The 10,645-nt window shown below is 52.8% G+C and overlaps 1 protein-coding gene across 1 annotated transcript; it reads right to left on the reverse strand.

The window, feature by feature from the left end:
* Positions 1 to 7,825: 7,825 nt before the first annotated feature.
* On the reverse strand, positions 7,826 to 10,153 carry LOC138367530 (spidroin-1-like). Its single transcript, XM_069329215.1, has one exon. It carries the CDS (start codon positions 10,151 to 10,153, stop codon positions 7,826 to 7,828), a length of 2,328 nt encoding a protein of 775 aa, XP_069185316.1.
* Positions 10,154 to 10,645: the final 492 nt, after the last annotated feature.

Raw genomic sequence — 10,645 nt, forward strand, 5'->3', positions numbered from 1 at the left:
CCTACCCATCACCACCTTCCCTACCCTTCACCACCTTCCCTACCCTTCACCACCTTCCCTACCCTTCACCACCTTCCCTACCCTTCACCACCTTCCCTACCCTTCACTGCCTTCCCTACCCTTCACTACCTTCCCTACCCTTCACCACCTTCCCTACCCTTCACTACCTTCCCTACCCTTCACCACCTTCCCTACCCTTCACCACCTTCCCTACCCTTCACTACCTTCCCTACCCTTCACCACCTTCCCTACCCTTCACCACCTTCCCTACCCTTCACCACCTTCCCTACCCTTCACCACCTTCCCTACCCTTCACCTCCTTCCCTACCCTTCACCACCTTCCCAACCCTTCACCACCTTCCCTACCCTTCACTGCCTTCCCTACCCTTCACTACCTTCCCTACCCTTCACCACCTTCCCTACCCTTCACTACCTTCCCTACCCTTCACCACCTTCCCTACCCTTCACCACCTTCCCTACCCTTCACCACCTTCCCTACCCTTCACCACCTTCCCTACCCTTCACCACCTTCCCTACCCTTCACCGTCTGCCCTACCATTCACCACCTTCCCTACCTTTCACTGCCTTCCCTACCCTTCACTACCTTCCCTATCCTTTACCACCTTCCCTACCCTTCACTACCTTCCCTACCCTTCACTGCCTTCCCTACCCGTCACCACCTTCCCTACCCTTCACTACCTTCCCTACCCTTCACCACCTTCCCTACCCTTCACGGCCTTCCCTACCCTTCACCACCTTCCCTACCCTTCACTACCTTCCCTACCCTTCACCACCTTCCCTACCCTTCACCACCTTCCGTACCCTTCACCGCCTTCCCTACCCATCACAGCCTTCCCTACCCTTCACCGCCTTCCCTACCCATCACTGCTTTCCCTACCCTTCTCTACCTTCCCTACCCTTCACCGCCTTCCCTACCCTTCACGGCCTTCCCTACCCTTCACCACCTTCCCTACCCTTCACCACCTTCCCTACCCTTCACCACCTTCCCTACCCTTCACCACCTTCCCTACCCTTCACCACCTTCTCTACCCTTCACAACCTTCCCTACCCTTCACCTCCTTCCCTACCCTTCACCACCTTCCCTACCCTTCACTACCTCCCCTACCCTTCACCACCTTCCTTACACTTCACTACCTTCCCTACCCTTCACCACCTTCACTACCCTTCACCACCTTCCCTACCCTTCACCACCTTCCCTACCCTTCACCACCTTCCCTACCCTTCAGCACCTTCTCTACCCTTCACAACCTTCCCTACCCTTCACCTCCTTCCCTACCCTTCACCACCTTCCCTACCCTTCACTACCTTCCCTACCCTTCACCACCTTCCTTACACTTCACTACCTTCCCTACCCTTCACCACCTTCCCTACCCTTCACCACCTTCCCTACCCTTCACCACCTTCCCTACCCTTCACCACCTTCCCTACCCTTCACCACCTTCCCTACCCTTCACTACCTTCCCTTCCCTTCACCACCTTCCCTACCCTTCACCTCCTTCCCTACCCTTCACCACCTTCCCTTCCCTTCACCACCTTCTCTACCCTTCACAACCTTCCCTACCCTTCACCTCCTTCCCTACCCTTCACCACCTTCCCTACCCTTCACCACCTTCTCTACCCTTCACAACCTTCCCTACCCTTCACCTCCTTCCCTACCCTTCACCACCTTCCCTACCCTTCACCTCCTTCCCTACCCTTCACCACCTTCCCTACCCTTCACCACCTTCCCTACCCTTCACCACCTTCCCTACCCTTCACTACCTTCCCTACCCTTCACTACCTTCCCTTCCCTTCACCACCTTCCCTACCCTTCACCACCTTCCCTACCATTCACCGCCTTCCCTTCCCTATCTTCCTTTCCCTTCACCACCTTCCCTACCCATCACCATCTTCCCTACCCATCACCACCTACCCTGCCCTTCACCACCTTCCCTACCCTTCACCACCTTCCCTACCCATCACCACCTACCCTGCCCTTCACCACCTTCCCTACCCTTCACCACCTTCCCTACCATTCACCGCCTTCCCTTCCCTATCTTCCTTTCCCTTCACCACCTTCCCTACCCATCACCATCTTCCCTACCCTTCACCACCTTCCCTATCCATCACCACCTTCCCTACCCTTCACCACCTTCCCTACCCTTCACTACCTTCCCTACCCTTCACTACCTTCCCTTCCCTTCACCGCCTTCCCTACCCTTCACCGCCTTCCCTACCCTTCACTACCTTCCCTACCCTTCACTACCTTCCCTTCCCTTCACCACCTTCCCTACCCTTCACCACCTTCCCTACCCTTCACTTCCTTCCCTTCCCTTCACCACCTTCCCTACCCATCACTACCTTCCCTAAACTTCACCACCTTCCCTACCCTTCACCACCTTCCCTACCCTTCACAACCTTTCCTACCCTTCACCACCTTCCCTACCCTTCACCACCTTCCCTACCCTACACCACCTCCCCTACCCTTCACCACCTTCCCTACCCTTCACCACCTTCCCTACCCTACACCACCTTCCCTACCCATCACCATCTTCCCTACCCTTCACCACCTTCCCTACCCTTCACCACCTTCCCTACCCTTCACCACCTTCCCTACCCTTCACCACCTTCCCTACCCTTCACCACCTTCCCTACCCTTCACCACCTTCCCTACCCTTCACCACCTTCCCTACCCTACACCACCTCCCCTACCCTTCACCACCTTCCCTACCCTTCACCACCTTCCCTACCCTACACCACCTTCCCTACCCTTCACCACCTTCCCTACCCTTCACCACCTTCCCTACCCTTCACCACCTTCCCTACCCTTCACCACCTTCCCTACCCTACACCACCTTCCCTACCCTTCACCACCTTCCCTACCCTTCACCACCTTCCCTACCCTTCACCACCTTCCCTACCCTACACCACCTCCCCTACCCTTCACCACCTTCCCTACCCTTCACCACCTTCCCTACCCTACACCACCTTCCCTACCCTTCACCACCTTCCCTACCCTTCACCACCTTCCCTACCCTTCACCACCTTCCCTACCCTTCACCACCTTCCCTACCCTTCAACACCTTTTCTACCCTTCACCACCTCTTCCTTACCATTCACCACCTTCCTTACCCATCACCACTCTCTCTACCCTTCACCACCTTCCCTACCCTTCACCACCTTCCCTACCCTACACCACCTTCCCTACCCATCACCACCTTCCCTACCCATCACCAGCTTCCCTACCCTTCACCACCTTCCCTACCGTTCACCACCTTCCCTACCCTTCACCAGCTTCCCTACCCTTCACCACTTTCCCTACCCTTCACCACCTTCCCTTCCCTTCACTAGCTCCCCTACCCTTCTCCACCTTCCCTACCCTTCACTACCTTCCCTACCCTTCACCACCTTCCCTACCCTTCACTACCTTCCCTACCCTTCACCACCTTCCCTACCCTTCACTACCTTCCCTGCCCTTCACCACCTTCCTTTCCCTTCACCACCTTCCCTACCCTTCACCACCTTTCCTACCCTTCACCACCTCTTCCCTACTATTCACCACCTTCCCTACCTTTCACCACCTTTCCTACCCTTCACCACCTCTTCCCTACCATTCACCACCTTCCCTACTATTCACCACCTTTCCTACCCTTCACCACCTCTTCCCTACCATTCACCACCTTCCCTACCTTTCACCACCTTTCCTACCCTTCACCACCTTCCCTACTCTTCACCACCTTCCCTACCCTTCACCCCTTCCCTACCATTCACCACCTTCCCTACCCTTCACCACCTTCCTTAGCCTTCACTACCTTCCCTACCCTTCACCACCTTCCCTACCCTTCACCACCTTCCCTACCCTTCACCACCTTCCCTACCCTTCACCTTCACTACCCTTCACCACCTTCCCTGCCCTTCACCACCTTCCCTACCCTTCACCACCTTCCCTACCCTTCACCACCTTTCCTACCCTTCACCACCTTTCCTACCCTTCACCACCTTCCCTACCCTTCACCACCTTCCTTAGCCTTCACTACCTTCCCTACCCTTCACCACCTTCCCTACCCTTCACCACCTTCCCTACCCTTCACCACCTTCCCTACCCTTCACCACCTTCCCTACCCTTCACCACCTTTCCTACCCTTCACCACCTCTTCCCTACCATTCACCACCTTCCCTACCCTTCACCACCTTTCCTACCATTCACCACCTTCCCTACCCTTCACCACCTTCCTTAGCCTTCACCACCTTCCCTACCATTCACCACCTTCCCTACCATTCACCACCTTCCCTACCCTTCACCACCTTCTCTACCCTTCACCACCTTCCCTACCCTTCACCACCTTCCCTACCCTTCACCACCTTCCCTACCATTCACCACCTCCCCTACCCTTCACCACCTTCCCTACCCTTCACCACCTTCCCTACCCTTCACCACCTTCCCTGCCCTTCACCACCTTCCCTACCATTCACCACCTTCCCTACCCTTCACCACCTTCCCTACCCTTCACCACCTTCCTTACCGTTCACCACCTTCCTTAGCCTTCACCACCTTCCCTACCCTTCACCACCTTCCCTACCCTTCACCACTTTCCCTACCCTTCACCACCTTCCCAACCCTTCACCACCTTCCCTACCATTGACCACCTTCCTTACCCTTCACCACCTTCCCTACCCTTCACCACCTTCCCTACCCTTCACCACCTTCCCTACCCTTCACCACCTTCCCTACCATTCACCACCTTCCCTACCCTTCACCACCTTCCCTACCCTTCACCACCTTCCTTACCCTTCACCACCTTCCTTAGCCTTCACCACCTTCCCTACCCTTCACCACCTTCCCTACCCTTCACCACTTTCCCTACCCTTCACCACCTTCCCTACCCTTCACCACCTTCCTTAGCCTTCACTACCTTCCCTACCCTTCACCACCTTCCCTACCCTTCACCACCTTTCCTACCCTTCACCACCTCTTCCCTACCATTCACCACCTTCCCTACCCTTCACCACCTTTCCTACCATTCACCACCTTCCCTACCCTTCACCACCTTCCTTAGCCTTCACCACCTTCCCTACCATTCACCACCTTCCCTACCCTTCACCACCTTCCCTACCCTTCACCACCTTCCCTACCCTTTACCCACTTCCCTGCCCTTCACTACCTTCCCTACCCTTCACCACCTTCCCTACCTTTCACCACCTTCCCTACCCTTCACCACCTTCCCTACCCTTCACCACCTTCCCTACCCTTCACCACCTTCCCTACCCTTCACCACCTTCCCTACCCTTCACCACCTTCTCTACCCTTCACCACCTTCCCTACCCTTCACCACCTTCCCTACCCTTCACCACCTTCCCTACCCTTCACCACCTTCCCTACCCTTCACCACCTTCCCTACCCTTCACCACCTTTCCTACCCTTCACCACCTCTTCCCTACCATTCACCACCTTCCCTACCCTTCACCACCTTTCCTACCATTCACCACCTTCCCTACCCTTCACCACCTTCCTTAGCCTTCACCACCTTCCCTACCATTCACCACCTTCCCTACCCTTCACCACCTTCCCTACCCTTCACCACCTTCCCTACCCTTCACCACCTTCCCTACCCTTCACCACCTTCTCTACCCTTCACCACCTTCCCTACCCTTCACCACCTTCCCTACCATTCACCACCTCTCCCTACCCTTCACCACCTTCCCTACCCTTCACCACCTTCCCTACCCTTCACCACTTTCCCTACCCTTCACCTCTCCCTATCCTTCACCACCTTTCCTCCCCCCCCCCCCGTCCCATCCCATATAATCCCATCATAGATAATCTCCAGCAGCATCTTGACTGGGTAATCTCCACCAGCATCTTGCCTAAATTATTGCTATATAGGATATATATACCAGGCGCCCACACTGTATGTTCTAAAGTTTAAGGATATTTACTACTTGGCATGATGGAGTCATCAAGTGTAGAGCGCCTTAGGAAGGTGTGTGAGCGCCTCCACGTGTACGTCTTCGACTCCGCCGCCTACCACTGCGTCTTCGACCAGGACCGTTTACAGACGCTGGGATCCGGGGCGTACGGCAGCTGTGTCCTGGCATCAGCCGGGTCCTCCTAGTGGGTCGCCAAGACCTGTGTCGACGAGGAAGGTTTTATTGATGCGTTAGTAGTAGAAATAACGGCTCTGGCAGCACTCCGAGGATTGGCCGGCGTGCAGAAGTTGATTGGCGTCTACCCTGAGACCTTCACTCTGATCTCAGAGTTCTCTGGCGAGACTTGGTCAACAGTATTCGAGGAAGGCAAGTCTTCTGGAGAAGAGTGTCTGGAGGTCACACGCCAGGTGTGCCAGATTATGGAGACCGTCCATGCTCGGGGATGGGTTCACCTGGATATAAAGGCGCAAAATGTCTGCGTAAAACGCACGAAGGAAGGAATCCAGGCCACCCTTATCGACTTCGGCTTGGCTAAGCGCATTGGCAAACGGTGCGGTTTTGAAGACGATACAAAGTGTATATATATTGCGCCCGAGGTCCTGAAGAACCTACCATGCACCCCCGCAGCTGATGTGTACAGCATCGCTTTTATGTTCAAATTCTCTGCCATCTTTTGCAACATCAGCGTCGATGGCCGCCTGCGGCTGTATTTGACTCAGGCGCTGAAGCAACAGAAGCATCAGCGGCCGGGGTTGACGCGACTAATACCACTGTTCTCCGCGGCACTCGTTCAAGAGAGGGGGCACCGCGCAACCAGCACCTGATCTGGTACACTGCCTCCCTCAGGACTCAGACTACACCCCAAGATGGTGGAGACACCCGCCGACACTACTCCCTTGACACAACATACTTGTAGTTGTTATAATAATAACTAATAATAAAGATTAACAGAATTTTTTAGGTGTTTGCATTCTTGTCAATATTAAATAAGTATACTTAAATTATTTATACATGTTCATAATGTGTAAGTGTGTGTGTGTGTGTGGAGGGGTATACATGTATATGTATTCACCTAGTTGTACTCAACTAGTCGTGCTTTTTGGGGGTTGAGCTCTGGCTCTTTGGCCCCCACTTTTCAACTGCCAATCAACTGATGTACAGATTCTTGAGCCTAGTGAGTTCTTTCATATCTACTTTTGAAGGTGTGGATGGGTTATGTGTGTGTATACATATGTGCCTATATATACATACATACATACATGCGTACACATCATACTGCGAGTGTCAGACACTTAATACAATCAATTGTGCAGTCTTCTCTCTCCGGTGAGTACAACTTCTAGTATATAACATCCACGATGTTGTCGTGGCTGAGTGGACAGCGCTCGGTGGTCGTAGTCCTGAGTGCCCAGGTTCGATTCGCGGCCGAGGCAGAAACAAATGGGCGTAGTTCATTTCACCCTGATGCCCCAACTGCTACGGGCTGCTGCCTGGGGATGTGTCTGTGTACTACAGATATATGGTAGACATCAGAGCCGAAACATAGATTGGTTAGAAAGGCGGGGTCCAAGAGCTAATAGCTTGATTATGCAGGCTCAAATGGTAAACTGTCCTCCCTGACCATTTTCCTCTCCCCCTCCTGCCCAACCACTTGGGCTGGACGGTAGAGCGACGGTCTCGCTTCATGCAGGTCGGCGTTCAATCCCCGACCGTCCACAAGTGGTTGGGCACCATTCCTTTCCTCCGTCCCATCTCAAATCCTTATCCTGACCCCTTCCAAGTACTATATAGTCGTAATGGCTTGGCGCTTTCTCCCTGATAGTTCTCTTCTCCCTCTCCTTCCCTTCCTGCTGCTCCTCAACACCATCCTCCTCCTCCTCCCTCTATTCCTCCATCCTCACCTTTTCCTTCTTTCTTCTTGAGGCGCTTCTTCTCTACTTCTTGCTCCTCTTCCTTCTACTGCTCCAACTTGCATTCTTCCTGCTCCTCGTATTCTCCCTTCTCCTGCTCCAACTTGCATTCTTCCTGCTCCTCGTATTCTCCCTTCTCCTGCTCCAACTTGCATTCTTCCTGCTCCTCGTATTCTCCCTTCTACTGCTCCAACTTGCATTCTTCCTGCTCCTCGTATTCTCCCTTCTACTGCTCCAACTTGCATTCTTCCTGCTCCTCGTATTCTCCCTTCTACTGCTCCAACTTGCATTCTTCCTGCTCCTCGTATTCTCCCTTCTACTGCTCCAACTTGCATTCTTCCTGCTCCTCGTATTCTCCCTTCTACTGCTCCAACTTGCATTCTTCCTGCTCCTCGTATTCTCCCTTCTACTGCTCCAACTTGCATTCTTCCTGCTCCTCGTATTCTCCCTTCTACTGCTCCAACTTGCATTCTTCCTGCTCCTCGTATTCTCCCTTCTACTGCTTCAACTTGCATTCTTCCTGCTCCTCGTATTCTCCCTTCTACTGCTCCAACTTGCATTCTTCCTGCTCCTCGTATTCTCCCTTCTACTGCTCCAACTTGCATTCTTCCTGCTCCTCGTATTCTCCCTTCTACTGCTCCAACTTGCATTCTTCCTGCTCCTCGTATTCTCCCTTCTACTGCTCCAACTTGCATTCTTCCTGCTCCTCGTATTCTCCCTTCTACTGCTCCAACTTGCATTCTTCCTGCTCCTCGTATTCTCCCTTCTACTGCTCCAACTTGCATTCTTCCTGCTCCTCGTATTCTCCCTTCTACTGCTCCAACTTGCATTCTTCCTGCTCCTCGTATTCTCCCTTCTACTGCTCCAACTTGCATTCTTCCTGCTCCTCGTATTCTCCCTTCTACTGCTCCAACTTGCATTCTTCCTGCTCCTCGTATTCTCCCTTCTACTGCTCCAACTTGCATTCTTCCTGCTCCTCGTATTCTCCCTTCTACTGCTCCAACTTGCATTCTTCCTGCTCCTCGTATTCTCCCTTCTACTGCTCCAACTTGCATTCTTCCTGCTCCTCGTATTCTCCCTTCTACTGCTCCAACTTGCATTCTTCCTGCTCCTCGTATTCTCCCTTCTACTGCTCCAACTTGCATTCTTCCTGCTCCTCGTATTCTCCCTTCTACTGCTCCAACTTGCATTCTTCCTGCTCCTCGTATTCTCCCTTCTACTGCTCCAACTTGCATTCTTCCTGCTCCTCGTATTCTCCCTTCTACTGCTCCAACTTGCATTCTTCCTGCTCCTCGTATTCTCCCTTCTACTGCTCCAACTTGCATTCTTCCTGCTCCTCGTATTCTCCCTTCTACTGCTCCAACTTGCATTCTTCCTGCTCCTCGTATTCTCCCTTCTACTGCTCCAACTTGCATTCTTCCTGCTCCTCGTATTCTCCCTTCTACTGCTCCAACTTGCATTCTTCCTGCTCCTCGTATTCTCCCTTCTACTGCTCCAACTTGCATTCTTCCTGCTCCTCGTATTCTCCCTTCTACTGCTCCAACTTGCATTCTTCCTGCTCCTCGTATTCTCCCTTCTACTGCTCCAACTTGCATTCTTCCTGCTCCTCGTATTCTCCCTTCTACTGCTCCAACTTGCATTCTTCCTGCTCCTCGTATTCTCCCTTCTACTGCTCCAACTTGCATTCTTCCTGCTCCTCGTATTCTCCCTTCTACTGCTCCAACTTGCATTCTTCCTGCTCCTCGTATTCTCCCTTCTACTGCTCCAACTTGCATTCTTCCTGCTCCTCGTATTCTCCCTTCTACTGCTCCAACTTGCATTCTTCCTGCTCCTCGTATTCTCCCTTCTACTGCTCCAACTTGCATTCTTCCTGCTCCTCGTATTCTCCCTTCTACTGCTCCAACTTGCATTCTTCCTGCTCCTCGTATTCTCCCTTCTACTGCTCCAACTTGCATTCTTCCTGCTCCTCGTATTCTCCCTTCTACTGCTCCAACTTGCATTCTTCCTGCTCCTCGTATTCTCCCTTCTACTGCTCCAACTTGCATTCTTCCTGCTCCTCGTATTCTCCCTTCTACTGCTCCAACTTGCATTCTTCCTGCTCCTCGTATTCTCCCTTCTACTGCTCCAACTTGCATTCTTCCTGCTCCTCGTATTCTCCCTTCTACTGCTCCAACTTGCATTCTTCCTGCTCCTCGTATTCTCCCTTCTACTGCTCCAACTTGCATTCTTCCTGCTCCTCGTATTCTCCCTTCTACTGCTCCAACTTGCATTCTTCCTGCTCCTCGTATTCTCCCTTCTACTGCTCCAACTTGCATTCTTCCTGCTCCTCGTATTCTCCCTTCTACTGCTCCAACTTGCATTCTTCCTGCTCCTCGTATTCTCCCTTCTCCTGCTTCTCCTCTTCCTCCTCCACTGCCCCGCCACCCGAAGCTGTGTGCCCAACAGCTTCCGACGGCCGGAGTCGTTTAGGGTGCGTCCCAGGCACGTAAGAGAGAATGTCTTTGTCCAAAGTTGGCGTCCAGACGCTCGGGTCTAGCCTCACTAAAATTTGCAGGGGGAAAGGTCTGGGGTGTGGGATGGACATAGGCTGGTCAGGGTTGGCCTAAGTTACATGCTTTATTAAATATTGATCTTTTACCCTGCCTCCACATGCGATTTTCAAAAAGTCTGAAGGGAAATCGGTAAATATTAATTAGGGAGGAGAAAATGTTTACCGAAACTTTCATAGACGTTACTGGAGTAGGAGGATAATGAGAGTGACATTTGGATAGATGGATATTTATCCAGATAGATAGACAGATTAATAG

The sequence above is a fragment of the Procambarus clarkii genome, chromosome 22, assembly GCF_040958095.1.
Source record: "Procambarus clarkii isolate CNS0578487 chromosome 22, FALCON_Pclarkii_2.0, whole genome shotgun sequence".
Taxonomy (NCBI): domain Eukaryota; kingdom Metazoa; phylum Arthropoda; class Malacostraca; order Decapoda; family Cambaridae; genus Procambarus; species Procambarus clarkii.

Coding starts and splice junctions, on each gene's coding strand:
- LOC138367530 (XM_069329215.1), bottom strand. CDS start 10,153: ATGCAAGTTGGAGCAGTAGAAGGGAGAATACGAGGAGCAGGAAGAATG.